This window comes from Penicillium digitatum, chromosome 3, assembly GCF_016767815.1.
Source record: "Penicillium digitatum chromosome 3, complete sequence".
Lineage (NCBI taxonomy): Eukaryota > Fungi > Ascomycota > Eurotiomycetes > Eurotiales > Aspergillaceae > Penicillium > Penicillium digitatum.
The window spans coordinates 3,275,316-3,302,141 of record NC_089386.1 but is presented as its reverse complement, the minus strand read 5'-3'; the positions used below and the strand labels follow the sequence as shown (position 1 = coordinate 3,302,141).

Here is a 26,826-nt window from a genome sequence, read left to right as displayed (position 1 = left end):
ATCAAATATAACAGATAGTTGTTCAAAGTGGATATATATGTACATAGCAACACAGCCCCAAGAGATTTCTCGGGCACACCGAGAGTGTAATCAGTCATTCTATGTGGAACGTTCCCAAAAGATTAGTCTAGGGTGCACTGCAACTATGAGCTTCGCCGTCATCTGCAAAGACAAATTCCAATGTGAGTGTCTGTGCTGAGGGTGCGAACAAATAGCCATTCAACTGGGCTCGGGGCAGACTTACTTCGAATAATCTTGATAACCGCCTGCACTAGACTAACAGCCATCACAAGCACCCCAAAGCAAATGCATATATATGCCGGGATCTTCTCTCGCCATGTAGCACTACTAAGTTTGATGTAACAGAGAGGAGGGAATATGTAGGCTAGAGCAGCAGCACTTGTCGCGCCAATGAGTTCAAAAACACTTCCCAGATCACAGGTTATCAACGACAACACCATCGAAGTCACCACCAGGGCGGTTGTGAAGATAACGTGCCGAACGGCGTTGTGCGGTTCGTTGGGGAAGTAGTAGGTTGTCATGACGGAACGACAGACGAATGCCTCAAGCGGTAGTGTAGTCAACATGTTTAAGCCAAAACAACTAGTCGTAGTCAGCCCAGAAACTCCACATCAAGATGGATAGGGAAATTGTACAATCGTGCAATGTTAACGACGATGTTGTCTGATGGGAAGTTGTTCAGAACGTTGCCCTGGGTTTTCGACCCGAAGGACAGGAACCCTGCGATGCCCATTGCTAGGCACATCACCAGAGATATTCCTGTCGAGTAATGTGTGACCCGGGTGAAGCGGTCGAGTGTCGGCTTTTTCAATGAGCCGTAGATCAGAAGACTGTTGTGGTCTGTCGAAATTAGCGACCGTGGTATCAGTAGGATGAGAAGGAACATACGACAAACAAAAGCTGAACAATGGTTAGTTACATGTTCCAGTTATTGAAAGGGATGGCTAAGAATTACCAAAAGAAATGACCCCGACAGCCTGGAAAAAACCAATGTTGAAAATGAGGTAGCTTTTAATCTCGCCACGCGATTCAGGCGGGACCTGAAAGCCCTGGGTGATGACCGTGACAACAATAACTACCATGCTGACCAATGCTAAGGCGGATGCTTTCGCCAGCTACCTGACCGTTAGCCTTTGACAAGCAGTGTAAAGAAGGATATCTGACCTTGGCGATGTCTCTATACAACGACAATGGATATGAAACAGCCAAAATGAAGAGAACGATAACGGCCCGGCGATCCGTGAGGAGCCACAGAAAAGGCATATCCCCAAGAAACGGAAATAAAGCGCCTAGAACGTGTGGAATGGTATCGCCAACAATAATACAGAATGCGACCATGCCGCCGAATGCAAATGCCCATTGCGCAACTGAGATCGCGATGAGCCCACTTTTCCCGAAGCAATGCTGCATAGTCGCCTGGAACGAATCCGCCCCACTCAGTTTAGAGTTGATCACAATCAATCGAATGGTCCAATCCACTGTGATGGTGAGAGCAGTCAATAACAAAATCCCCACTGTCATACCTGCTTGACGAAGCGCATAAGGTTGCCCAATTATTCCAGCCCCAATAATGCTGTTGGCCATATTCATGAATGCCATCTTCATTCCACTCCGCGGCCGCGCATCTTCGAGATGGTCTTCGGGGAAGAAATCGTCAGATGTCGCAAGTGTTACACTAGGTGCTTCAATATTTGTGAGAAGAGGAATTGATTGTCCACTGTGATGCATTCCTGGGCCCCCAATATCAAGTTCATAGTCCTCATTCTCCAACCACAGTGTGTCATCCTGACTGTCATCTGGGCTCAGAGCACGCTCAATGGAAATGCGACGGGCGTCTTCGGGCTCTTCCTGGAGGTCAAATCGAACTCGATTCATGGTGCGGGGTGTGCGGCGCTTTCCATCGGCCGTAGGTTGAGAGATTGCGGAGTGGCGTCTGCCATTTGTCCCGTCACTTGAGGGGATCGGCGACGGAAGAGGTTCTGGGTGGAAAGCTAGATCCTGCTCCTCACTTGAGGTAGACAGGAGTGATTGGGCTTCGTGTTCATCCTGGCCATTCTGGGCATACAGGTGATCCTTTGACAACTCATTCTCTGGCATTGCTGACCGTAGATAGTGGGAAGTGCAACGGTTGCTTTCAGGCCACCTGGATGAAGGCCACACGTGATAGCTTATCGATAAGAACATCTATGCCACGATAAGAGATAAGAACGGTTGCACGGGGTTCTCCACGGTACTCCACTCCATGCCCATGGATGGTCTGGCTGATGACAAAATAATGAGAAGTTGTGCACGGAAAAGTCGTTCTATACAATTTAAGCCGTTTTCTCTGCCTTATTGTAGCTACAGCACCATTGAGAGGGGACATATCTACCAAAAGGAGATCTGCTAACTAAGACTTGGAAAAGATTACTTAGTTAACTAACTATTTCAATCCAGAATTTAGTTCCTTTCATGGGAGCATGCCCCCGCTTCACACTGCGCTCTTTGCCAGCCATGAAAAGTATGTTGATATCATCAACAACCTTTTGAGTGTCTGGCTGGGTGTCTGTTAGAAAGATGTCGCAAATGAGAAGCTTCAAATTGTAGCCCCTCATCGCCGGCGCTTAGTTTCGGAGAATCGTTCTGGATTCATCATCCTGCCAGGTATGAAAAATATTAGCTTGAATAGATAGGCTGCAGCACCTTAGGAATAGGAGCAAGCTATTGGTATAACAATTCGAAATCGAATTTTGACCACCTACCTTTCACGGGCTGCACTTCGACATCGAACGGACACGCCCGATATCCAGCTACTATGACCGCTAGCAAATCTCGGAGTACATCGCGTATTGCAATCTTCTGTCGTTGATTCGTTTATTTTGAATGCTAGGGATGCGATTTTAATTGGGGATGGCTCGTAGGAAGGCACTTCGTTGGGTATTGAGGCGGATTTTGATAATTTCAAGGTGAACTAGATTACAATTGCAGAGAAAAGACTAAGGGAGGGTAATGTTTACCTCGGCAATATCAAGTTGGGCTTCTCAGTTGTATGTACTGGCCACTGTGACGTTGTATATTTCCAGAAACAAACATGCACATGGACCTACATCGTATCTCCTAGCCAGCCGGAGTGGCGAGACAATGATTGGACGAGAACAGAAAAAGGCTAGTAGCCGAAGAATTTTTGTTGATGCATTACAAGTTATTCTTTAATCTGGAGCAATTCAGCGCTGGGGTTACTTACCGATCCACATGGACTTCTCGCCATTCATCACCGAGAGGTTGTGGGGGAGGGGCCTAGAGTGTGGGTCGTGGCTCTAATAGGCTAGCTACGTGGATGTCAGGATATATACATATTTACATGTACATTCTACAAAATTAGAATGATCTTTTCATTCAAGACGGGAGTATGCGAATGGATTACAGATGCAATTCTGAGATGTTTTGCTGTTAAGCCGTGATCAGGGCTCGGCAATTCAAGCGAGACCTATAGCAAGAACCTCGTTTCAGCTCAGCCTATGCCACCAATTTAAAACACAAAATAATTTCAACTGTAAAAGTAGACTGGTCTTCAAGAATTAGGTGCACGTATTGGGAAGTCATGTGCTCCATGTACTGTACAGTAATAGCCATACCCAGTCTAGCGATTACAGACGTCCTTTCCTGCCTTGATCTCGCACCGACCCCCGAGTTGATCATTTAAACGATTGACTCGGATCTCAAAGAATAAGACCATACTTTGGCGATGAGCTTCCTCTGCAATGGCACAAAAGCTGGACCTCGGTCGTTCCACTTTGCGAATCCGAGACTCAAAGTTGCAGCTTCATCTGACTGCATCTGCCCATTTCACCCAACCACAAAGCCATGGAGCTCCCCAAATACCAATTGACTTCTCGCAATTGTCAGACCTTGAAAGTGTGTGGATAACAGAGGCACCAGAGCTGGAGCTGCGCTTGTTTGTCGGGGGAAATTGGGATCAAATTAAAGTAGCGTCACTCGTCTCGAAACTGAGCAGCAAACTCTGTGAAATGGAGGTGTGTGCGCAATAAAAATATCCAAACTAGAAACTGACCATTTCTTGCTCTAGATCTGGTCGGATCTAGGATTCGCAGTTGAGCTCAAGAAAGACGGACATGAAGATCGCGTTGACACTTCGGGTTTCCACTGCCTCAAATTTGCTCTGCATAGAGATTGTCGAGTACGGATCAACACAACGGGCTATACTCTGCCCAACTCGATGACCAAACCCCCAGACGCGTGCCCTCCCTCCGGTGTACCGGTAGCTAACTTGACGTCAATTGGTATTCAAGTAGAATTTGTATTCCGGACCAAGGACACACCACGAGCCCAAGACTTTTCGAAGTTGGAGGCTGGTATTCTTTGGCAAGAAGAACTGGCTGTACCCGCTTCTCAACTGCTAGAAAGAATAGCAGAAGTCACAATCCCACAGCCAATGTCCGACGAGGGTTCCTATAAAGCTCTTGAATCACAGACTGCTTGCATATCGGGAGATGGATCAGACTCATCATGCGAAGAGCTCTTCCGTTTGTTTTACCTAGGACTTCAAAGACTGGTAATTTCCAACTCGATCAAAGATCCCCATGTTCGCATCTCACAACAGGACACGATCAAGAGCTTCGCAGATGTATCTCCCGCGGTGTTCAATCCTGGATACCGGGATGTGAGTTGTTGGTCTCAGTATTGCAAATGAAAAACTAACTTGACCTAGGCGATCAACCAGCGAGCAGTGACAATTCAAATAATCGCGAAATCTGTGTCGTCAATGTTAGCGGGGAATAAGAATCCATCGACCAATGCCGAATTAGCAGATTTGTTAGAGCTCACTCGCTCTCATCACACAAGTCATTTGACGATACACGCTCAACTACCAAGTTGCAGGACCGCAATCCTCTCATCACTTTGGCATGTCCTCCAGAAAAATGTGCCCAAGACAAAACCCATCAAAAAACGAGCATCGATGTTCTCGACAGAGCGTATATCAAACGCACTCAGTGGATCGGACGAGCCCGTGCGTCTCTTTTCTACGGATCTACAGCGATCTAATTATGGAAACCTGGGACTGCGTCGTTCCTTCCAAACAGAAAATCATGACGACAGCGAAGAAAGTGACGTGTGTCTATTGAATAGCGAATCCGAGGACCAGCTTTTGGATAATTTCAGCGAGGCAAGCTTCACAGACATCGGGGAATCGACTCAAACATCCCTTGATACGTTGTTCTCAACAATTGGGTCATCTCAGACTTCATACGGTGATCATGATCATATGCTTCTCTCGGGCCATGATGAAATAGTGGATTATACAGGGAATTATGTGACTGAGCATTATGCTGAAGAAGATATGGAGGCATATGGTACGGACATTATCATGGCTGATGACATTTAGATTATTTTTTCATGATACTTTTGCTAAGATGTGTAATTAAACATCAATTAATATAACACTTAATTAATAGATCAAGTGGTAAGAATAAATACTAGATTTTTACTAGTGACGCCACCAGCGTAACCAACAGCGAATTGGCACACAAGTACTCTTCAGGGGAGAAATCCTTACTAGACGCCATGGATGGTTCTCGACATAAGAAGCTTCTCCGTGACGAGTTTGGTGTCCTTATTAGATGCATTGTCTGCCTCGTAGACCTTGTTTGTTTTTATTCCGCAAAGATGGACGTTGATGGAACTTGCTTGGGTGTATTTAAGTTCGGCCCTATTGTAGAGGGTATCCACAAGCTTGCTATAGATTTTTGTTAGACAAAGAATAGACAGTTGGAAGAAAAGTCTGAACAGTTTAGTTCGTATTTAGATCGAGATCTGAGGAGGCTGATCTGAAAATTCCAGGGATAATATCTCCGAAGTTGTTGACGCATGATAGGTTAGACATTGCGAACTATGGAATAGATAGTCGTCAAAAAAGGTTATTGATGAGTGTTTAGCTGAGACCGTTAGCTCATTGATGAAACAGGTCTGTCGCAGTGTGTGGATGAAGTACAGAAGAGGAATAGGAAGAATGCTCGGGCAAATAGAGGGCTTCAGACCGTTACAGAAACCTGGCACAAGCAGATACTGTGCATTCACCTTATATGCGTTGTCCCAGACGAGAGATCCGATTTCCTTCTTGCATCCGTGATATAGCATGATTGATTTCGCGTCCTTCAACTCGATACCACATTCGTCGATGCTTGGGAATGAAGGCCGGCAGTAGCCCAGCATAACCTCTCTGAACTTGTTTGAACGTGTGAAATCCGCTGTTTGTTGTAGTGGTGTGATTCAAGTTTATCGGCGAAGATTCCAATTGGACATGCTATTTTCTCTCCTGAAAGCCCTCAATGCCGACGGCCAGCCTCCAGTAGACGAAGAAGGTCACATGATTGAAAGAACAGGCTGGGTATAAGAGAGTCTTTGCACTGTCGACAGCAGACTGGATAAAATTCCTTAACTGGCCATGATAGCCTTCCTCAAGTTTATAGGCACCGCTTGGTTATCACTGGGATGACTCAAACAGTATGTAAACACTTCTATAATCTCAGCAGACGTTGTGGGAGATTTAGAGTCAAGTGTGGCGTCGAAACGGATCCTCTACTACATGCGGGGTTTTTAAACCTCCACGACAACCAGTATGGCTGACACTTTAAGATCAGTGTGAGATATTTTGTGACCGCATACCACGCAGTATTCATGCATTATTCTCATTATCGACCTGCGGCGATATCAAAAATCAAGGTGACTCGTCCAAACCAAACATTCTAATAGAGTTGTTCCAAGCACTAGAGAGAAAAATGAGTTAGCATGGAGCCGAGAATCAGGATGAATCAACATCGTACGCTTCGCAAACTTCCTCTACAGTGATACCCTTGACGCTAGCAATAACATGAGCAACATGAGCGATGGTGGCTGGCTCATTCCGGCCCTTCACCATACACCCCTTCTGCCATTTCTCCTTCTTCACAGCTTTCGGCAGATCCGGTGCACCGCCTAGGTGCTTTGCAGATGCATGAGAGGGACGGATTTCACACTAGGAGATGGAGTTAACCACGAAGATCCGATCAGTACCCACAGCAAAGCACATACCCATGGCCCATCAGTTTCAATTTGGAGTCGGTCAAGTGGAATAGCTTTGACAACCTCCAGGTTTTCTTCGGTCTTCATACTGCACCCGTTGACACCGACGTCAAGGCCGAGCGCAACCATCCGGTTCATTTCATCCATTGTCCCCGTAAAGCTGTGCACAAGTCCCCGTTTAGGAAGCTTGGCAAGCCTTGGGGCAAGGAGTCTCTCAAAGTCCTCGCTTGCAGCTCTGGAGTGGAGGAATAAAGGGAGCTGAATCTCAACAGCCAGGTCTAGTTGGGCCTCAAAGTATTTGAGCTGTGGCTCCTTGGGGCTCATGAACAGTCGGTCATAATCAAGGCCGATTTCACCGAATGCGACAGCGTGGCCGGATTGTGTGGATTCAATTGCTAGAGCCCGAAGCTCCTCCAACATTTTTGAGGGACCCTCTGGGTATTCGTCAAAGAGTTTGGCTTGGCATGGATGCACACCAACGGTTGCATAACAAAAGTCCGCTGCAGATGGCAGTTGTTAATAAGAAAAAAGGGAAAGTCTTGACAAGGCTGCAACCTACGGTATTTGCTGGCGATATGGACAGCGCGCTTCGATTCTACCAGATCTGAGCCGGTAATCATGAACTTTGAGCAGCCTATACTGCGAGCACGCTGGATGACGTCGTCAAGATCGTCTTCATGGGCCTGCTTTCCGCGATATTGACCACGGAAAACGGGATCGCTCAAGTTGATACCAATCTAGCGTTTCGCAGTCAGCAATGAGAGTTGCCTAGCCTTTCGAAGGTGACGCTCTTAATTAAAGGGGACCCACATCAACATATCGGAGAGGTTTAGATTCAGCCATATCTAATGTGGTCTGTTGCGTTCCAGTTGTGGAGAATCTTCTGAGATTTGCAGCAGATTTGGAATTTACAGAAGAGAGACTTGCCAAGCTGGGACTCTTATGAAAACCTACCGAATGAGTCAGCTTAGGCTTTCCAAAAACCAGCCAGTCTTTGCGTTATTGAGCTAGCTGACATGCTCGACTTTGGACGCGAAACAGACCTAACGAGACGGGTCTGTCTATGCTTGTCGACCTCACACTAGAGATGATATTGCGGCGGGAAATTTTCAAAGCACAATTAAAGGTAGGGTTGGTTTGCATTAGAAGAATATCCTTGCTATTTGTGATGATGAAATGCTGCCTCTGTTGAGCACAAATGTGTGTTGACTCACGGTCGGAAAATGTTCAGCCACACCAAGGCTGAGAATTTTAACTAGTTCACGTAATTCCCAAGCGAGCTGGACACCCCACTCAAAGGGTGTGGCTGGTTGTCATGGCTTTCAAGCTTGTACGTGGTGTCTTCCGTGGTGCTTTCACTGGTATCCGATGGGTCTTGTGGCTGTGATTATAGGGAGCATATGGAGATTTCTTCATTGTTCTTCCGTGCAATTTTGGGGGGGCTTTTCGTTTTTTACGATGTTGGTTTTAACCCCATCGCCCCTGTTGGCGTGCTATGTTACCCCCCCCCCCCCCCAGTGACCTTGCTTATGCCCGCTGTCTTCTGTTCTTATCCACCCTGTATTATTTAATGGAGCGTTGCACCTCTTTCAAACTATTCCCACAACATTTTGTCTTTATCTTTTGTACATAATTCAGCTATCTCTTCTCCGTTCCAATACGTAGGTGTTACGCACTGCCTAACGGATTTGTGAGTGTGTGTGATCAAAGCTTGTTTGCCATGTATGAAGATCTAAGTGCACTCGGTTTCTCCATTCTTGCCCCCGGATAGGCGAACGGAATGCCAGTAAACAAAGGCATAATACCCTCGCAACGGAGGACTTCCATAGCTGAGAAGTAAGTCTACCTTCTGGGGTTATTTCGCTGTGAGGATCACAGAAAAGTAGTAGAACGAGCTAGGCTGGTCACGCGGAACACGGAGGAGAACGCGTGTAAGCCCATTTGTTAGATATGAATATTCGAGTCTTTCCTGGATCATCACATGGTATTCTTGAACAATGGCGGAGCAGACAAGTCGCGTTGCACTATACTTCAGCTTCTCTTCCTGGTCGGTAGGTACTTTATTGGATCGAACTACATCTTTCCAAAGATCCATTGGTCGAAGTCCCATTCGAAAAGTTGCACTAGGCAGCTTATGAGGCGGCTTATACTCGACAGTCGTTAGAATGGTGGTCGAGGTACCATCGATACGACTTATGCAGAACTGGTCAGGTCGTGGTTGACGTATGCTAGGTAGTTCGTTTGCCTCATCTTCTGACTCATCTTCCATAGGTTTATTCTCGCTCATGGAATTTTTATGATTGCTGAAGTGGATTCCATCTCTGAGCGCGAACTCCTCACGAGCAGCTGGCAGTTTGCAAAGCTCAGATATAATATCGTGGACATGTTCTTCAACGCCAAATCGCTCGTAGGCCTCAAGTTGTTTCTCGCTGCTTAGTGGGTCATGAGCAAATCGACGGCCAAAACCTTCTAATTCAGCCATAGACGAAAATAGACGTAACTCCTGTCCTCGCTCCGGGTGAAGATATTGGTAGACGGACTTAAAGACCTCTGAGAGCTGTTTTGGACAGTCGGTCCAATGTTCCAATCGAGTGGGGCAGTGGGGCAGTGGGGCAGTATTTTCCTTTGGGAAGAGATATTTTTCCAGTTGTTGAGCTGGATGGTGAATCAACTTTCAGCGATCGGGAGAGAAGGACATGGCAGTGCTGAATGAGCTCAGTAAGAGTGGTCTGTCGGGTGCGCTCATCTGCCTTAAGGTAAAGATCTTTGTAATTTGGAGAGCTGTGGTCGGCCATCGTTTTGTTGGAAAGGGCAAGTCAAGCCTAGACGCAAGTGTGTGAGAACACTGCTAACGATCAGGTCTGATCAGCGTTCTGCCAGCAGATCCCGGCTCTCGGAAAAATCGTTTCTTCCGGAAAATTACTCTGGCCTCACATTTCAGGTATCCGGACCAAACTAAAGCGGTTAACGTAATTCCCAAGCGAGCTGGCCACCCCAACCAAAACACGTCTATGAATAAGATCTTAGTTAGTTCAACCACCCACCATGCCACCAATTCGTACTCAATCCTCTCGAAATTCAATAGAGCAGGAGGGCAGGATCTTACTAGCTATCCAGGCTTTTAAGAATCAAGAAATCTCTTCAATTCGTGAAGTGGCGCGCCGTTTTAACTTCCCAAGATCCACCCTTTCTACCCGCCTGAATGGTATACAACACCGCGCGATTTCTCGCGCCAACTCTCATAAATTGACCGATACTGAAGAGGAATCTCTTTAAAAATAGATATTCTCTATGGACGCTCGTGGTTCAGCTCCACGACCTTCAATGGTGCAAGAAATGGCGAATGTTCTACTTTCGCATCGCGGAATCAACCCATCATCTGCAGTCGGCAAAAATTGGGTCACTAATTACATTAAACGACATCCCAATCTATCCTCGAGATTCTCCAGACGTTACAATTACGAACGTGCTAAATGTGAAGATCCAAAAATCATTGGTGAATGGTTTACACTTGTTCAAAAAACGATTCTTCAATACGGCATTGACAATGATGACATTTATAACTTCGATGAGACTGGTTTTGCAATGGGATTAACCGCAACTGCTAAAGTCATTACGAGATCTGAATACTACGGTCGGCGATCACTTTTACAACCTGGAAATCGCGAATGGGTGACTGCAATTGAATGTACAAATGCTTCAGGTTGGGCACTACCTCCATGCATTATTTTCAAAGGCAAAGTATTCATTGAATCTTGGTTCGACAATCTTCCAAATGATTGGCGCTTTGAAGTCAGTCCTAATGGATGGACCTCTGATGAAATGGGCCTTCGATGGCTTGAAAAACTATTCATTCCATCGACTTATTCACGGACAAAAGGTCAATATCGACTTTTGATACTTGACGGACATGGAAGTCATTTGACCCCGAAATTCGATGAACTTTGCGAAAATAACAACATCATTCCAATCTGTATGCCTGCACATTCGTCTCATCTTTTACAGCCACTTGATTGGTTGTTTTGCGGTATTAAAACGCTCTTACGGTCAACTTGTTGAAAAGAAAATGCGTCTTGGCGTCAACCATATCGACAAACTTGATTTTCTTGAAGCATATCCAGTTGCATGACTTGAAGCTTTCAAATCAGAAACTATTCGAAACAGCTTTACAGCTGCTGGTCTAGTTCCTCTTTATCCAGATCGAGTGTTATCTAAGCTCAATATTCAACTTCGAACTCCGACTCCCCCATCTAGTTGAGGTAGTGAATGGGAGCCAAAAACACCAACAAATCACATTCAAATATTGAAACAAGCATCCTCAATCAAAGCATTACTTCGTCAAAGATCCCGAAGCCCGCCAAGTCCACTCAATTCAGCGATAAACCAGGTTTTCAAAGCTTGCCAAATGACGATGCAATCAGCAGCGATTCTTGAGAAAGAAGTTCACGATCTACGATCGGAAAACGAGAAAAAGAAGCAGAAAAAAACTCGATCTCGAAAGCAGATACCTGCTACAGAGGGCTTATCAGTTCAGGAAGCTACTGCTTTAATTATGCAACCAGAGGAAGTGATTGAACCTCCCCGCCCCCAGTTCGAAGTTGAATGTTGAGCTTAGATAACACTCGATCTGGATAAAGAGGAACTAGACCAGCAGCTGTAAAGCTGTTTCGAATAGTTTCTGATTTGAAAGCTTCAAGTCATGCAACTGGATATGCTTCAAGAAAATCAAGTTTGTCGATATGGTTGACGCCAAGACGCATTTTCTTTTCAACAAGTTGACCGTAAGAGCGTTTTAATACCGCAAAACAACCAATCAAGTGGCTGTAAAAGATGAGACGAATGTGCAGGCATACAGATTGGAATGATGTTGTTATTTTCGCAAAGTTCATCGAATTTCGGGGTCAAATGACTTCCATGTCCGTCAAGTATCAAAAGTCGATATTGACCTTTTGTCCGTGAATAAGTCGATGGAATGAATAGTTTTTCAAGCCATCGAAGGCCCATTTCATCAGAGGTCCATCCATTAGGACTGACTTCAAAGCGCCAATCATTTGGAAGATTGTCGAACCAAGATTCAATGAATACTTTGCCTTTGAAAATAATGCATGGAGGTAGTGCCCAACCTGAAGCATTTGTACATTCAATTGCAGTCACCCATTCGCGATTTCCAGGTTGTAAAAGTGATCGCCGACCGTAGTATTCAGATCTCGTAATGACTTTAGCAGTTGCGGTTAATCCCATTGCAAAACCAGTCTCATCGAAGTTATAAATGTCATCATTGTCAATGCCGTATTGAAGAATCGTTTTTTGAACAAGTGTAAACCATTCACCAATGATTTTTGGATCTTCACATTTAGCACGTTCGTAATTGTAACGTCTGGAGAATCTCGAGGATAGATTGGGATGTCGTTTAATATAATTAGTGACCCAATTCTTGCCGACTGTAGATGATGGGTTGATTCCGCGATGCGAAAGTAGAACATTCGCCATTTCTTGCACCATTGAAGGTCGTAGAGCTGAACCACGAGCGTCCATAGAGAATATCCATTTCTGAAGAGATTTCTCTTCAGAATCGGTCAATTTATGAGAGTTGGCGCGAGAAATCGCGCGGTGTTGTATACCATTCAGGCGGGTAGAAAGGGTGGATCTTGGGACGTTAAAACGGCGCGCCACTTCACGAATTGAAGAGATTTCTTGATTTTTAAAAGCCTGGATAGCTAGTAAGATCCTGCCCTCCTGCTCTATTGAATTTCGAGAGGATTGAGTACGAATTGGTGGCATGGTGGGTGGTTGAACTAACTAAGATCTAATTCATGGACGTGTTTTGGTTGGGGTGGCCAGCTCGCTTGGGTGGCCAGCTCGCTTGGGTGGCCAGCTCGCTTGGGAATTACGTTATGTGACTTGTGATAACTGGTGCCTGAAAGTCAAGGCGGCTATTTTCAGGGACCCAACTGGACCGAAATCTGTAGCCCAGTCGGTGCTTTACCGATTCAAGACACTTCACGGGTTAGATGACTTCAGACAGGACAGGATCACAGGATCTGTACGAGCTCAGATTGAAAGCCAATTTGTTGTGCTGTCTTTAAATCAACCTTGATCGTTTGACACTTTTGGGACAAACGTGTGTGGAACTGATTGCGCAGGACTGAACATTGGAAAGACATCCAGGCAACAGGTTGATCCTAGAGAGATCACTCAAGATCAAGATGTCAGGCACCGAGATGTGGATTTAATATACAGCGCTCCGTATAAGAAGCTGGATGCTCGAACAGGAAGCTCGGGGGGCGTTGCCCCGCGCAGTCCGGGCTAAGCCCGTGGGCATCTGCCGAAGACCATCCCCGCCCAAGACCCTTGCTGGACATTTAGCTTGCTGTGGATCGCTAGTTGAATGATGTCTCCATTTTATTGATTCTTATTCACAACTCCATATCTAGGACCAGCGTCGTTTAGCATCGGCCTCAATTTGTCCCGGGCCACTCCAAAAACCCTACGCTTATATCGCCTGACAACAATGCCAGACGAAAAACCCCTGTCTGCTCAACAAATCTCAGAGCATACAACACCCGAAGACTGCTGGGTTGTGATCGACAAGAAGGTTTGGGACGTGACCGACTTTTTGGAAGAGCATCCAGGAGGATCTGCAAGTACGTAAACCGACGAATAAATCAAACATCGGAGGATAATACCTAATTTGCCTCGCAAACAGTTATCCTGAAATATGCAGGCAAAGATGCAACGAAAGCCTACTCAGAAGTTCATGCACCCAACGTTGTAAAAAATAATCTCCATCCGGACAAGTTCAAGGGTACCCTCGACGAGTTTACAATTAACGCTGAGTGGACCAAACTACCACCAGGGCAGGTTCCCAAGGTCTTTCTAGAAGACAACAAACCTCCGTTGGACACACTAATAAGCTCACACGACTTTGAGGTTGTGGCTTCAAGAACTGCCAGCAAGAAGACCTGGGCGTTCTACTCCAGCGCAGCTACCGATTTAATCACAAGGAATGCCAATAAATCATGCTTCGACCGGATATGGTTCCGCCCTCGAGTCCTAAGAAACGTCCGTCTGGTAGATGCTGGGACAAAGATCCTCGGCGGGAGTTACAAGCTCCCACTATTCGTGAGTCCGGCAGCAATGGCAAAGCTTATTCACCCGGATGGAGAATGCGCCATTGCCAGAGCCTGCGCAACCAAGGGAATCATGCAAGGAGTATGCTTATACCGTATGCTGCAACTAACAGTCACTATGCTTACGATCAGAGTAGATTTCAAATAACTCATCCTACACTATGGAGGAACTTTATACGGCCGCGCCCTCAGCCGACTTTTTCTTCCAATTATACGTCAACCGGGACCGACAAAAGTCCGCCGCTCTCTTGCGCCAGTGTTCAGCGAATCCGAACATCAAAGCCATTTTTGTTACCGTGGACGCCGCGTGGCCCGGTAAGCGCGAAGCTGACGAGCGCATCAAAGCCGACGAGAACCTATCTGTGCCTATGGCACCGTCGAAGGTGAATAACGATAAGAAAGGAGGGGGTCTCGGTCGCGTCATGGCTGGATTCATTGATCCCGGGCTGACATGGGAGGATTTGAAATGGGCGAAACAGCACACGCACAAGCCGGTGTGTTTGAAAGGTGTGATGTCAGCCGATGATGCGCTGCTCGCCATGAAAGCGGGGCTGGATGGGATCTTGCTCAGCAATCATGGCGGTCGCAACCTAGATACTAGTCCGCCATCGATCATCACGCTCCTGGAGATCCACAGGCGTTGTCCAGAGGTCTTTGATCACATGGAGGTCTATGTGGACAGCGGAATTCGACGAGGAACTGACATCCTTAAGGCTGTTTGTCTGGGGGCAACGGCTGTGGGAATGGGCCGAAGCATGCTTTTTGCTACCAACTATGGCCAGGAGGGAGTAGAGCATCTGATTGACAGTAGGTGATGGCTTGAAACTTTGCTCTTATAATTGGCTGATTCAAGCTCTTCACAGTCATGCAAGATGAACTGGAAACATCCATGCGAAACGTTGGCATCACATCCCTGGCGGAGGCGTCCCCTGATCTCGTGCACACTGGGGATGTCGACCACCTGGTTCCAGCGTCCCGCTCTCACCCGTACGCTCGAGCCCTGGCTAAAGGACGGCGACCAGGGTCATCGAACCTTTTGAATATACGAAGTCGAGTATGAGATGTTGGATTGAGGTTGCAACATCAGTTGATCAATCGCATGGTGTGGGGATGTGAGCCATCTCTTAACTTGAAGGACCTACGATACTTCGTGTATAGTCCGTTGTACAGTTGCCCAGGTAAAGCAGTAATTAGCGACTTATTGAATTTGCCTACCAAGTAAAGAACCCAACAAACCCCCTGATCTAGGGGTGAAAGGAAAATGATTGTACCAGATACCTGCCAAGATTCATTGACACTTGCCCAGGCTAAGTCCTTACAGCTATCGAATTCCCCCGATCCCCTGGCCACACAAACACTCTAAGCACAGCGGCTTGTAAGGTCTGCTGATCTCGACACGATGCCTTCGAATTGGGCGCCTGAGGTACAGGAAGTGATTGCGGGGTTGAGAAATGAAAGTCAATCTGAAAACGGACACGTAGCGCTACCCAAAGTGTTCCGTACTCCGTAGATAATCAGGGATATCTGATAGAATGACCGTATACACCGTGTAGCACAGAGAATAGCCAGATGCGTAGATCAATCGGAGGGCGATCCTGACTCCGAGTCTCACCGCTCTTATTCGAAGAACAGTCTCACGCTAGGTTGCTTCTGATGTCTTGACTCATATTTTTCTCCAATTATTCTCCGATGCTATTGAGGTCCACTATCAGGTCATGAGATTTCTCAACAGTTGAGGATCGGCGATGAACCCCGGCATTCCCAAAAATGCTCAGACCATTCTTGTTTTCATGGCTTGTTTCCAGGGTTTGGTGCACACCGACCGACCGATTGAGTGAGAAGGATCGGAGTGAATTGTATGAGCCAGCCACGAAGGGATTAAAAGTAGATATGCATAACGGAACCGTTTCTTTACTTTCCCCAAGGAGAATTCAATGAGGGGGTGATGCAAAGTGTAGGCGGGATTGCGGAGTGACTATTCGACAGATTTCCCCATCCTGCAGGAAGACACCCAATCAAGGCCGATAGCTACAATGGTGATTATTCTATTGGATGATCATCCAACACGTAATCTCCAATTTTAGAATGAGACAACAAAAAGACGGAGTACAACAACAGAATACATCACTTTCGGGGGGTAGGTGATGTACCCGGTACATCGTGTCACTCCGTGTTCTGGTGGGCACGGGGCCACCTACAGGCCCGATAGCTGGGTATCTTGTACTCCGGACGGAGTACGCCGTAGATCTCTGTCTGGGGAGAATTGTTGAACTCAGCATTTTCACAAAAGTCTACCGAGGGAATTATGCCCTGCCAGCTCATCACTTTAGAAATCTCTTGTTAAATTTCATATGAACAACAATCAACCCGCCTTTGCCCCAGTGTTGACGTACTCTACTTTTGACACTATCGATAACGGTCCAGACCGCCAAGAGTTGGCCTCATAGCTCTCCCCAACCATTCTCGGTCTATAAAGCTCCCAATCCTGTCCCCATACTCCCCCATACTCCCATACTTCTTTCTCACTTTCCCTCCTTTCACTATACCTGGAGACTTCCGCCTCTACCAAACCACCCCCCACATAGCCTTTCATCTCAAAAAGCTACAACTCTATAGCCACTATACACTACACACCATGGCTGCTTCTCGTTCATCATCTCTCCGCGCTCTGCGCACTCTCTCCCAACAGCCCGTGGCACCCTCTGCTCGCCGCAGCCTTCACATCACCGGAGTGCAGTCCCAACCCGCCAACGCCGGCGAGAAGGCTCTATCCAACCATGATGTCCTCCAATCCCGCGCCTTCAGCATCGCCATGCGCAGAATCAACGGCAGTGCATTCTCAGAGTATGTCCCACTCGCCCATTTCCTTCTATCTATCTACCCATCACTCCCTTCCAACCCTTCAAAAAGAAAAGAAACCCCAAACTAACATCCTCCAGCTCCTCTTCCCGCCAATTCAACACCTCCCGCGCCACCAAAGCATTAAACGACACCTCAACCGTTGACTTCGTCTACATGCCCAGTATGGCCGACCTCGACGCCGCCCCTCTACAACGCGGCATCCAAGTCCCGGTCCTTCCCGAACTCCCTTCCATCCCATGGCGCCAAACGCCCACTGCCCCACCCATGAAGCCCCAGATCTACACCGTATCAGGCGCTGGCGCGGACGTCCCTGCCAGTGCGATGAGCGAGGTCGTCGATAACCACGCTGTCGACTTGGATCCGTTCTCGCTTACCGAGGCTGTTAGCCGCTCACGGGTCGGCGAGGAGATCCAGCGCAGGTCGAATGGTTCTTCTGAGCCTGGTGTCATACGTGAGCTCTGGGCTGGCTTCCTTGATGACGTTATGGGTCCCAAGCAGAGTGCTCAGAGGAAGTAGAGTCTTTTGGTTCCTGTCTCTGGTCTATTCTTGTTCAGGGCCATGTTGACGAGTCTGTGATGAAACGAATTCTTTTGTTGCTTGACACATTGTTCCGCTGTGTCTTGCTCTTGTTTGGGTTCGGACTGTTTTGAGATTATAGCGTTTTGATGTAGTTTTTTTTTTCCATTGAGTGAATATCTTCCTCCATGGTGTCAGCCAGCTAACCGGTGGCTTTATTTATTTTTTGGTTTGGTTTCTATCCATCTTATTCACTACAGCTCTGTCGAGTTGTTACAATTCAATTGAACATGACTATCCATACTTTTTATCAACAACGAATTTGAGCCTCTTTCTATCAAGACATCTTCTCTTAGGAAATTCGTCTGTTGGTTTCATTTCTATCTAGACACTGTTGGGTTACAACAAAACACAAAGCGAACGCAATTCAAAACAGGTAGTGAAAATTCGCATCAACACCTTTTCAACCAACTTGACCGCCACTAAACCATTGCCGTAGACCTTATACCTCAGACACGGAAAACATGAAACCCTCCCCCACACCACCGCAATCGTTGTTGTGCCGAGGTACTCGATCCGATACTCACCATGCATGATCTAACGACATAGGCAGATCCACCTAGACTTCCGGAACTCCCCCTCCGCCCTTGATCGACGTCCAATAGTGACCCGAGGTCCGCAGATCACCCACAACTCCGGATGGGTGAGTCATTGCACCATTTCCCAAGATCATCGCCAGCAAATGCACTACGGTCCACCCGACGCATGTGCCATACCGAGACAGGTGTCGAAATAACCCCAAGCGTAGCATTTACTGCATATCCTTCGATCCTGACAGCACTAGTCCTGTCGAGCTCGGGGAACATGACGTTGGCATGGTCATGTTATGAAAAACCGGGGCTAGTAGATGCCGAATTCAGCTTGTTGCAGCATCGAACCAAACCACGTCTTTCTCCTTTCTTCCGTGCCTCTAATGGTGCCACGTCGGTACCTTGGCGGTTCCGAGGCATGTTTTGTCCCCGGGTACTTTCTAGGTTCCGGTGATTCGGTGGGATGGATGGGGTTCGGGCGTTTCGTGGGGAAGGTCGGAGTCCCGCGCGGGCTATTTCGGGGAGAGCTGGGGTGGTTATCTAATTGATTCATCAACCGGCGATTTGGGAATTTTGGGGATTCTGTTAGGTGCGTGTGTGAGGGGGGGGGGTTGTTCTAATTTGGCCACCGCTTCGGTTTGCCTTTTCGCGTTGAGGCTATTTCTATGAGGTGAAGGTTTTGTGGTTTGGGCTGTAGTTCGATTTCCATCCATCTACTCCGTGTTGGTTGTGTGCCCGGGTATCTTCGTATCTCAATCGATTCAATAAGTGGGCGCCGTGGGTAAACGATGTGTTCTCTTCGGTCGTCATCTGTATAAGGTCTTGAGTTCTTCGGGCCAAATTATCATTCCCTCGTAATGTGGCTAGCTGCGAACAATTCCCCTTCTCAAAGACCTATCTAGTTAACCTAAATCTATGCAGGAACTTTTCAATCACTCCCACCTATGAAGTGCCCCATATCAAATCAAGATGTTGCCAACAATATCCCAATTTTGATCCATTCCGAGATACTAACACCTGTCGCACACCTGACTATTGATCTTCTTCTAAGAAATCTAACCGTTCAACCCGGTGACTTATTCAGACAAGTGCGAGGGGCTTGTTAGAATTGCAAGGTCTGTGTGACATCTGTATTTGGATCAATTTCTTTGCGGCACAAGGGGTACATGGAGTATTCGCTTTCGCGTGGGAGTGAGAGATTGAAGTGGAGGGTGCACTCCACGGCGTTCATCAAACGACTTCTTATGTATGGGTTTGGGCATGGTTTTGCGGGTATGGGTTGAACGGGTTACGGGAATGGGCTGATTCTGCACTCCTCACTTCGGTATCATCTGTATACTCTGGGAGCGATCCCGCTCGGCGTTGGGTCTCGAGTTCTTGCTTCGGTTGGAGAAGCGCCTGCATAGTCATACGCAACTAGTTAGACTGCAACAGGTTAATTGAACTTTGATTGATTGATATTCGCTTTCGCCAACTGTTTGGAAGACAGACTCGGGAATCGATATCCGCATAGCTTTGGCATGGATGGACTAGCTTTGAATATCCCTGAATCTACTCCGTATTCAATTCGAGATTAGAATCAGTCTCCACAGTTGGCTCATGATCCACGTAGATCCGGTTTGGATAGCTATTCCCAAAGGATCCTTGTTTCACTCCATGAGGTCGGACATACCGTATAATCTAGATTGGTCATTCCAATTCGAACCCATACTGGTTTAGTGAATGACTCGTCCCAAGTAGATCGGAGTATCCAAAAGAAAAGTGTCAGGGGTGAGATCAGATGTTCTCGACCCAAGTGGAGGCCATTAAAGCCAGAGTCTAGACCGTCCGTTCGCCAATGGCATTTTTGCGGTTTTTTCTTTTTTCTTTTTTTTTTTTTCTTTTTCGACTTCTAAATTCGTTCCACTTCGTTTGGCTAGGCCCATATTTCCTCTCGGGCTATATGTGAGCATCCCCGGGTTTTTGCGCAATTAAAGTCATCGTTCGATATAAAAATAGCCAAAGCATTCAGATTCAAGATCAAAATTCCAATTTCCCCCTCCTTCAAGTTCCTTAAAAGAACAGTAAGCTTGGACTTCACTAGCTTCAATAAACCAGCGGATCAGTTCTATAATGAGCGTCGGACAAGTCGAAGGGAGTCTCTACCTTAGGGGAACTAACCCGAATATAGTCTAGAGCCAACTGGCGTTCTTCCAACTTCCAAGGTTCTTTGTCAGGGGTTTTTTAACACGGTGGAGATCAGGTCCCATCTTTCACACATTTCAAGTTTCTTCATCCTCCTGGTCTCTTACAGTTCGTTGCTTAGCTTCCGATCGTCTTTTCTTGATTTCCTCACTTTCCTCTTTAACGTCAGTCAATCGCTTAATTCAATTCTTCAACTAATCGAAGCTTCCAATCCCTAAGATCCACACCATACAGCGAACAGCGATTTTAATTAAAATAGAAAGACGGATTGAACCCGGCATCGGTTCATCAAATGCAGACGTCTACATTTCTGGTCTAAAGTCCCCCAGGGACCATGCATCTTTCATCATTTCTGGTCGTCATTGCCGGCATTTCGGGCGTGCACGCCTTTTATCCATGGGAATTACGGATACTCTCCACGGAAACTACAGTCGAACGTCGCTTTGTTCCATGGACTTTGAACGAACCGACGCTCGAGGAGAGCACCGACACAAAACCATGGACCCTTGACCTGAAAAAAATGCCCGTTCGTCGCGACGATGGCTATAAGATCGTTGAGTCCCATAAGCCGACATTGGCAAACAGTGCACCGTTAAACCAGGACGGAACAGACTATTCATACTTTTCTCCCGTCCTAGTAGGTTCTCAAAAGCAAGAAATGTGGATGGCAATCGACACTGGAGCACCCAATACCTGGGTCTTCGACTCGAAATGCACCGAACCTGTCTGCACACGTCATCACAAATTCGACCAGTCAGCATCAACCAGCTGCACCACCGACGGTTCGACTTTCAGCCTTTTCTATGGTAGTGGCAAGGTCTCTGGAAATATGGGGAAAGACATCTTCTCAATTGCAGGGCTCGAAGTCTCGCAAACCTTCGGTTTAGCCAACAATGCCTCGGAAGCTTTTCAGAGTTATCCATTTGACGGGATCCTTGGCCTGGGTCGGTCGCGTACTGAAGGCTGGGATTTGCCGTCTTTCATGGACCTTGTTGCCGAGAAAAAGCTCATTAAATCAAACTTGGTTGGGTTCAGTCTCTCTCGCTCCGCAGACCATGCCAAGGATGGGGAAATCAACTTTGGTGATGTCGACACAACCAAATTCGATGGTACCATCTCCTACACGGCGACTAACGACAAGATCTGGAGTATCCCCCTGGATGATGCTCATGTGAATGGTCAAAGGTGCAAATTCTCCGGAAAATCTGCCACCATCGATACCGGCACCACATATATCCTGATCCCTCCCGCGGACGCCAAAGTCTTGTTTTCTCTCGTTCCTCATTCATCCCAGCAGCCCTCCAATCCGAACAATTATCTGATCCCATGTAACTCGACTGCTACTATAGAGTTTGAATTTTCTGGTGTCAAATATAGCGTTTCCCCCAAGGACTATGTCGGAAATACCGAATCGGAAGGTTCGGACTTCTGCATTTCGACTATTGTCGGCTATGCATCCAACGGTGCAAACTGGCTCGTTGGCGATGTCTTTTTGAAGAACGTTTACACTGTGTTCGACTTCGACAATGGACAAATCGGTTTCGGTGCGCTTGCTTCCGCCTCATCCTCATCCTCATCTCAGGGCAATGGGACATTCACTGCACCGCCAGTCACTGGCACTGCCGCATCCACTGCTGATATCACATCATCATCGACCTCGGCAAAGACCACAGTCTCTGACAGTTCCGCATCCCACCTCATTCGTGGCATTAGCTGGTCTATGCTAACGGTCATGATTGGCGCATTCGCTATTTGAACTTCCGTTTAACCCCTCTTGTTACTTCTTGACAATCTTTCCATTTGGCGGCAACCTTTTTTTTTTTATTTTTTGCTCTTTTTTCTACTGTACACTCGCTCAACACACGTCTTTTCCGTGCACATTGTCTATTATTGTACACGCATATCATTTCACTTCTGCTAATACACCCGGGTCCTCCTACGATCACCCACCTACACTAGCATACATTGACGATATTTTGTCCATTCGGCTTTTTTCGGTTTCACACATCGTTCGTTTCGGGTTGATCATCCATCCTGTTGAACTGGACATGGCTTGCTATAATTTTCATTCAGACAGACATAAGTCTCCAATATTATTGGTCAAATGCCAAAATCACACAAAAAAAAACAACGTCCTGCAGTCCTTGCACCCCTAAGGTTTGTATTTGAACTACCCATATGAATTGGCAGGGTGACATGTGAAATTGACAGTCTGGGAAGGTGCGGCTCAGGTGTGTCAAGTGAAAGGCATTTTAGGAAAGTACGCGGCTTGATGGTATAAAAAGGCATCCCCCCCCTTTCAATGTAGAGCTAGTCACTGAGGCTGTCGCCGAGCACATTTGCACTCGAAACTGAGTAGTTTCAAGTTGTATATCTAAACTACGTAGAGTGACAAGATGTCTCTCTAAGCTGGAACATGTCACATGAGCAGATTCAAGGTAACATCGACCCTGTAATGTCTTCCATTCACAGAGTCTTCTGCGGGATGAGCGTATAATTCTTCGGATCCGACTCTGCATTAAAATCAGCATCCATCTTCATACCACAACAAAGGCAAAACTGACCAAGAATATCCCGATTGAAATCCTCAACCCCGTTGAACCCAGCAACACCCATCAATTTGTCCAAATCCGCCAGCAACGACTTCATAACATGCCTAACCCCATCCTCACCCTGAATGCTCAACTCCCAAATCCAAAGCCGTCCAATAAACACAAACCTCGCCCCCAGCGCCAATGCCTTAACGACATCACTCGCCCCCCTGACTCCAGAATCAAACATAACACCAATCGTCTCCCCAACAGTCTCAGCAATCCTCTCCAGAGCATCCAGACTAGCAACAGCTCCATCAACCTGCCTTCCGGCATGGTTACTCACAACAATTCCCTCAACCCCAAGTTCAACACACCTCCTTGCATCACCAACGGACTGAATCCCCTTGATAACAAATGGCCGTCCCCCACTAATCCCTCTCCAAGTCTCCATCAATCAAGGAATCTTCTCCCACGACCAAGCCCGTCCATGCCAGACAGAATCAATCCATTTCGTTGATGCAGCAACGACATCAACATCAGGATCAATCCCACCCGCAGCACATCTCTTCCGAAAAATAGGATCTGAAAGTCCCATCTCAGCACCAAATCCGCGGTAGAATGCATAGTTCGACGACGCAACATCGTCATGGCGCCATCCGAGCTGCCATATATCTGTCGTGAGAATCAGGGCGTCGAATCCGTTTTCCCATGCTCGTGTTAAGAGTGAGACGGTTAATTCGTCGTCGTGTGGCATGTACAGTTGGAAAAATCGTGTGCCGGCAGGTCCATTTGCGGATGCGACTTTTTCAATCGAGGTGCTACCCGCTGTGGAGAGGCAGTAGGGGAGGTTGAGCTCGCTGGCGACTTTTGAGACAGCGGCTTCGTCGGATGGATGGTAGTTTTTGTTGATTCCGATTGGCGCAAAGCCAATTGGGGCGGATACTTTGTGGTCGAAGATTGTTGTTGTCGTTGAGCGCTTATTGGTGTCGATAAGTTGGTTTGGGATTAGTCGGTGGCGGTAGAAAGCTTGTCGGTTTGCGAGGTGTGTGTTTGACATTCCTGCGTTAGAGGAGGCGTAGTACCTGTTGGCGTTTTGGGTCAGTTTTGTGTCTTGGGATATCGCTGGTTTCGTGTATAGGGATAGTATGTACCAGCCGCCCTCGCTCAGCTTCTCTTTGGCTCTTGCTTCCATCTCTCGGGGGTCTGTAAAAGTTAGGGGTTTGCGGATTTGGACCATCATAGCGAGAACTTTCCTGTGATGAAGAGTGGTGTTGTTCCTTCATTCTGTTTCCAGAAATTCTCTCGCTGGTAAAGACCCCATTGAGGTGTGGTGCGATCTTTGATATGTGGGTTTGTTGGATCGCTCATCTTGCAGATAGACGATGTTGGCTTTCTAGGTTCTTCTTTCAAGCGATTATGTACATTCGAATAGAGACAAACCTTAACTAGTGAGTATTTCAGGTCAACATCTTGTTGATGACCTCATCCTGACGTTGTATGGCTATTGGAGGACATAACCTGGAGCTTGATTAAGCTTAAATCCAAGAGCCACGGGTTGGGATCTGCTCGGATTTTCTTAGATCTATGAACCTTTTTTCTGAAAAACAAGTTCCTTGCACTTGGTGAATATGATTTCAACCTTGAAAATACCAGAAGGCCTAACATAATACGACATGGAGAAATGACTACAAAACTGCCAGACTTTATAAATATCAACCGGGGTTGGTTAAACCCACAGCTTTAATAACTTCAGAGTCGAGTAGCCGGGTTGTTCATTCTCCAGTCTTAAGCATTTGTACGCTCCCCCCTTGCTTTGGAGGTCACCTTCGGCTTCACGCAGCGTCTACCGAATAACACAAAAACCCTCGGGTCCCCAACCGGAAGCGCTTACATCGCTTTTCGTCTCCGGGCCGAGAATCCCCGGGGGCTAACCGGATCGGGTGAACCCTACGGCAGGCTGCAGTGTCCATAAGGGACTTAACTTATCGATTGATGAGTTCTCACTTCGTTATGTAAAAATAATGTTTTTGTGCCCTTGACCAAGATTGCTAGCTCTTGGAGCTAAATAAAATCTAAGGAATTTAAACGAATCAAGTAAGTTGCCTGTAAATTGATGGTCAGAGTATCGCGATCCAGGCGGCCCCTTTCTGCCAAGCCACTCAGCAGTTTAATCTCTTTTGGCCACTAAAACTGTCTGCATCCATCGGGCCCTCGGGACATCGTCACTTAAGTAGGGAGTACAATCTACCGAAATATCTACAGTGTTTCTCATTTTCGCCCCCCTTTTTTTCAGAAATTCAGAATCACGATGTTTGGCCTTAGTAGAAGATCAGTGCTTGCTCGCTCAAAATCTTTGACTACACTGCCCGCGCGAGCCCCAGTCGCAGCTCAGCCATCCTGCATCAACATTCGGGACTTTCACTCCACGCCGTCTCAGGCAGAGTCCCGGCACACGTGGATGCCCATGCGCGTCAAGACTCCATGGATCGATGCATTGACACAGAGCCGTGAGGCCGAGAAGGCTGGGCCGCAGGTGAAGGCTGGGCAAAGCGTTAAGCGCGATATCTCACCAAAAAAGATGTCGGATAGCTATTACAGTGCGGTATGCACATTCTTCTGCATCTTGTGGGAAATCAGCATGTTTTTATTGACTGGTTGGTAGATTTTGCCTCTGGCCCAAGACAAATGGCTTTTAGATTCTTATCTCAATGCCTCCGGGCACATTAGGTACGTCTTTGATACCCTACTTGGCGAAGGAGCATTTGACTGATCATTCTGAATAGATTGGGCTCACTTCTGATGGATCTCGATGCCCTTGCTGGCATCATTGCCTACCGTCACACAGGTGATGGTGTATCCACTGTCACTGCGGCGTGTGACCGGATTACCATTGAGAACCCCCTGATGGAAATTTGTGATCTTGAACTTAGCGGCCAATGTACCTACGCGACAGGTCGTTCCAGTATGGAAATCTCTCTGCAGGTCACCAAGGCCCGCCCAGAAGGACAGAAGGCGAAGCCTGAAGATGTCCTGATCACTTGTGCTTTCACAATGGTCTCACTGGATCCGACTACCAAGACGTGTGTTTCTCCTCTGTATCAAGCGATGCACACCAATTAACATCAAATCACTAGTCCTGTCCCAGTGGCTCCGCTCATCGTTGAAACAGAGGAGGAAAAGCGCCTCTTCCAAAAGGGCGAAGCAAATTACAAGGCCAAGAAGGCCCTTCGCACACGCAGCCTCTTAGAGAAATCCCCTGACGACGAAGAGAGCAACCTAATCCACTCAATGTGGACGAAGGAGATGTCCTACCTAAGTAAGCGCTAGGAACCCTTCTACTTATCACATCACCTGCACCCCAATACTCACCTGCCTCTAGATCCCCAAAACGCAGTCACGCGCCCTGCAAATCAGGCTTTCATGAGCGACACAGTCCTCAAATCCGCTATGATCATGCAACCCCAATACCGCAACCGCCACAATTTCATGATCTTCGGTGGCTTCCTCCTAAAGCAGACCTTCGAGCTTGCCTTCTGCTGCGCCGCATCCTTCGCACACGCCCGACCAAACTTCGTCGCTCTCGATCCCAGCACCTTCGAAAACCCAGTACCCGTAGGCAGCGTGTTGTACCTGCGCGCGACGGTTTCGTACACGGAACCCGAGGAACGGGAAGGTGACAACACCAAATACACTAAGGTGCAGGTGCGTGTTGACTCCAAGGTGCGGGATGTTGAGCATGGTACGAAGAAGTCCACGGGCATGTTCAACTATACTTTCCTTGTTGAGAACGATGTGCAAATTATGCCGAAGGGGTATGGTGAGTTTATGCTTTGGGCTGATGCCCGTCGTCGGGCGCAGAATGCTGCTGCTATTGACCCCGCGCATAAGACGAGTGCGCTGCGCAGTATCAAGGATAGTGTTACTGAGTAG

The 26,826-nt window shown here is 47.2% G+C and overlaps 10 protein-coding genes across 10 annotated transcripts; 5 read left to right on the top strand and 5 right to left on the bottom strand.

Annotated features, from left to right (window-relative positions):
- Nucleotides 1-127: 127 nt before the first annotated feature.
- Nucleotides 128-2,118, bottom strand: Pdw03_8725 (Vacuolar amino acid transporter 2; the record flags this gene model as incomplete). The annotated part of the gene is made up of 6 exons (XM_066102047.1): nt 128-162; nt 245-603; nt 657-861; nt 910-921; nt 977-1,136; nt 1,186-2,118. 6 exons carry the CDS (start codon nt 2,116-2,118, stop codon nt 128-130), a joined length of 1,704 nt encoding a protein of 567 aa, XP_065957130.1.
- A 1,643-nt stretch (nt 2,119-3,761) lies between these two features.
- Nucleotides 3,762-5,404, top strand: Pdw03_8724 (EF-Hand 1, calcium-binding site; the record flags this gene model as incomplete). Its single annotated transcript, XM_014682440.1, has 3 exons — nt 3,762-4,034; nt 4,088-4,681; nt 4,730-5,404. The coding sequence occupies 3 exons, from the start codon at nt 3,762-3,764 to the stop codon at nt 5,402-5,404; spliced, it is 1,542 nt and encodes a 513-aa protein (XP_014537926.1).
- Nucleotides 5,405-6,736: 1,332 nt separating this feature from the next.
- On the bottom strand, nt 6,737-8,223 carry Pdw03_8723 (TatD family; the record flags this gene model as incomplete). The annotated part of the gene is made up of 6 exons (XM_014682439.2): nt 6,737-6,785; nt 6,843-7,033; nt 7,090-7,580; nt 7,640-7,817; nt 7,891-8,030; nt 8,124-8,223. 6 exons carry the CDS (start codon nt 8,221-8,223, stop codon nt 6,737-6,739), a joined length of 1,149 nt encoding a protein of 382 aa, XP_014537925.2.
- A 712-nt stretch (nt 8,224-8,935) lies between these two features.
- On the bottom strand, nt 8,936-9,562 carry Pdw03_8722 (Protein kinase-like domain; the record flags this gene model as incomplete). The annotated part of the gene is made up of 1 exon (XM_066102046.1): nt 8,936-9,562. The coding sequence occupies one exon, from the start codon at nt 9,560-9,562 to the stop codon at nt 8,936-8,938; it is 627 nt and encodes a 208-aa protein (XP_065957129.1).
- A 4,029-nt stretch (nt 9,563-13,591) lies between these two features.
- Pdw03_8721 (Aldolase-type TIM barrel) lies at nt 13,592-15,270 on the top strand (the record flags this gene model as incomplete). The annotated part of the gene is made up of 4 exons (XM_014682438.1): nt 13,592-13,724; nt 13,787-14,292; nt 14,348-15,017; nt 15,074-15,270. 4 exons carry the CDS (start codon nt 13,592-13,594, stop codon nt 15,268-15,270), a joined length of 1,506 nt encoding a protein of 501 aa, XP_014537924.1.
- A 1,575-nt stretch (nt 15,271-16,845) lies between these two features.
- Nucleotides 16,846-17,588, top strand: Pdw03_8720 (SAP domain containing protein; the record flags this gene model as incomplete). The annotated part of the gene is made up of 2 exons (XM_014682437.1): nt 16,846-17,054; nt 17,150-17,588. The coding sequence occupies 2 exons, from the start codon at nt 16,846-16,848 to the stop codon at nt 17,586-17,588; spliced, it is 648 nt and encodes a 215-aa protein (XP_014537923.1).
- Nucleotides 17,589-19,420: 1,832 nt separating this feature from the next.
- Pdw03_8719 (uncharacterized protein) lies at nt 19,421-19,871 on the bottom strand (the record flags this gene model as incomplete). Its single annotated transcript, XM_066102045.1, has 3 exons — nt 19,421-19,576; nt 19,670-19,729; nt 19,851-19,871. 3 exons carry the CDS (start codon nt 19,869-19,871, stop codon nt 19,421-19,423), a joined length of 237 nt encoding a protein of 78 aa, XP_065957128.1.
- Nucleotides 19,872-20,696: 825 nt separating this feature from the next.
- On the top strand, nt 20,697-22,118 carry Pdw03_8718 (Aspartic-type endopeptidase ctsD; the record flags this gene model as incomplete). Its single annotated transcript, XM_014682436.1, has 1 exon — nt 20,697-22,118. One exon carries the CDS (start codon nt 20,697-20,699, stop codon nt 22,116-22,118), a length of 1,422 nt encoding a protein of 473 aa, XP_014537922.1.
- A 1,232-nt stretch (nt 22,119-23,350) lies between these two features.
- Pdw03_8717 (L-lactate dehydrogenase) lies at nt 23,351-24,136 on the bottom strand (the record flags this gene model as incomplete). Its single annotated transcript, XM_066102044.1, has 2 exons — nt 23,351-23,978; nt 24,048-24,136. 2 exons carry the CDS (start codon nt 24,134-24,136, stop codon nt 23,351-23,353), a joined length of 717 nt encoding a protein of 238 aa, XP_065957127.1.
- Nucleotides 24,137-25,204: 1,068 nt separating this feature from the next.
- Pdw03_8716 (Acyl-CoA thioester hydrolase, putative) lies at nt 25,205-26,826 on the top strand (the record flags this gene model as incomplete). Its single annotated transcript, XM_014682434.1, has 5 exons — nt 25,205-25,498; nt 25,559-25,623; nt 25,680-25,976; nt 26,031-26,212; nt 26,276-26,826. 5 exons carry the CDS (start codon nt 25,205-25,207, stop codon nt 26,824-26,826), a joined length of 1,389 nt encoding a protein of 462 aa, XP_014537920.1.